This window comes from Lindgomyces ingoldianus (genome assembly GCF_010093535.1).
Source record: "Lindgomyces ingoldianus strain ATCC 200398 unplaced genomic scaffold BDR25scaffold_136, whole genome shotgun sequence".
Classification (NCBI taxonomy): domain Eukaryota; kingdom Fungi; phylum Ascomycota; class Dothideomycetes; order Pleosporales; family Lindgomycetaceae; genus Lindgomyces; species Lindgomyces ingoldianus.
In genome coordinates, this window is record NW_022985297.1 from 1 (window position 1) to 1,890 (window position 1,890).

Below are 1,890 nucleotides of genomic sequence, written 5' to 3' on the forward strand. Positions count from 1 at the left end.
TGCCTGTGCTCCAACAAATAGAAGTGAGCCTCAGCTCAGCTAACCAACTCCAGCACCTGACCAGCGAAGTCGTCGGCGGGTGGTTCAAACCGTTTTGTCATCGCTGCCATCCAACCTATTGAAGGCGATGCGGAAGAGGTGGTAGCCGATGCGACCTCCATCACAGCATGCTCGCATGAATGTCGAGCTACCCAGTCATAGCCACCAGGCAGTAACTCATTGTACCACGCGGATGCCACCGGTGCATCACCCCTACGACTTGTTATTAGGTCTTCGGTCTAATGAGTGCCTGGACATGTTGGCACAGATAAGCAACCTGCTGTGACGCCAAATGATGAGCCATCACAGGGATACCAGGACTCTTGTGTCCATTCAGCTTGCGCAGATGACGCTGTTGTTCCACCATCAGGTCACGCTCTGAAGGCCCGCTGACACTAGCTGTATATACCATGCTCGTTATGCATCATGCGCCGCTCACATCACAATTCAGGCAGCAGGAGGCGCTTGACAGAACGATGTCTCGCGGGTTCTCCTCCCGGTGAGCACGATTTGACTCGCTGCACAGACGATCCGCTAGTTCCTGGCTCTCACAGCCTCCCTCAGTATGGTCAAACTGTCTCTCCATGGCTGCTTCGTTCTCCAATCGGATATCGCCAGCTCGTTACTAGATGCGTCACCAAGGGCTTGTAACTCCTTGAACCTGGCTTTGAGACGACGGCGGATCGCCGGTAATGCGTACCTCCGGCTCGTTTGGGGGTGCTCTGTCAAGCTATTCGTCAGTCTATGAGACGCTCCCTAGAGGTGGCGGCAGATCCTATACTCCTTCATGGTGATGTTTTGTTCTATGTCCCCCTATCGATCCTCGTCCAAGCATCTGAGAATCTGCCTTGCGTGTCCAGTGGCAGCATTCCTCTGAGCAGAGTAGATTAGATCAACCTTACTGTAAAGTTGGTGAGCCTACTGCTACTATTAAGGGGCTTTGGACAATGGTTCGGTAAGCTGATAGTCTATTGATGCAGAGTCTCTGCAACTCTGCAACTCGAGATGTGGATAAAGTTAGATATTCAGAATCTTTGAAGTCTGTTTCATCCGTTTGACTGAATAGTGGGTCTATACAAGTTTATACGCGAAAATTACAAAGATTATTACCAGTACCAGTCACTGAATATGTGTATTTGATTATATGAATCGTCTTGAGGACTGTGGATAAAAGGAAAGTGTTGCCGGTGCAGGGGTCAAAGGGCTGAGCCACGGAAGATTGTGGCCCGAAAATGGGACCAGTCAGCCTTTGACACCTCACATCCCTACGAGCTGATTGGGGCCCAATTTCAGACCCTCTTCATGCTGCTCAGGGAGGAAATCAGGCACGATCACGCTGGCTCATGTTGGCTCACGGCGAGCTCAGGCACGAATCAGGTACAATCACGCTGGCTCACGTCGGCTCATGGCAAGCTCAAGCTTGCTCAGCCACAGCTCAAGCTGCTTACTCATTACTCATGTTACACCCCTGCGTAACTCAAGATCAGATCCGGAAAAAGCTTTGTGTGAGAGTAGATTTCACTTCATTGTTATCCGCTATTTTTATCTCTTTAAAGCTATAATAACTACTCTAGTTAATATCTAGCCTATTATAAAGATTAACTTGTTAAAGTTATAGTTACATGTTTTTATCCTAAATACTATACTTAGCTTTTATGTTAGCTACTAGGCAAAACTAGCCCTAGATAACCTTTAGATCTTCATAAAGCACTTTTTTATAAGTATACTTATAATTAAACTTTATAATAAACTTAAAGTAGTGCTTAACCTACATACTAGGCTAGTTTAAGCTAACCTAGCCTAGATTATGCTCTGCGCGCAAGAAATTAGCTATATTAGCTATAGCTGCAA

The 1,890-nt window shown here is 47.1% G+C and overlaps 1 protein-coding gene across 1 annotated transcript; it reads right to left on the reverse strand.

The window, feature by feature from the left end:
- Positions 1-35: 35 nt before the first annotated feature.
- On the reverse strand, positions 36-1,491 carry BDR25DRAFT_364073 (uncharacterized protein; the record flags this gene model as incomplete). Its single annotated transcript, XM_033696826.1, has 9 exons — positions 36-278; positions 317-452; positions 484-557; positions 592-795; positions 821-886; positions 986-1,110; positions 1,150-1,337; positions 1,375-1,389; positions 1,427-1,491. 9 exons carry the CDS (start codon positions 1,489-1,491, stop codon positions 36-38), a joined length of 1,116 nt encoding a protein of 371 aa, XP_033539334.1.
- Positions 1,492-1,890: the final 399 nt, after the last annotated feature.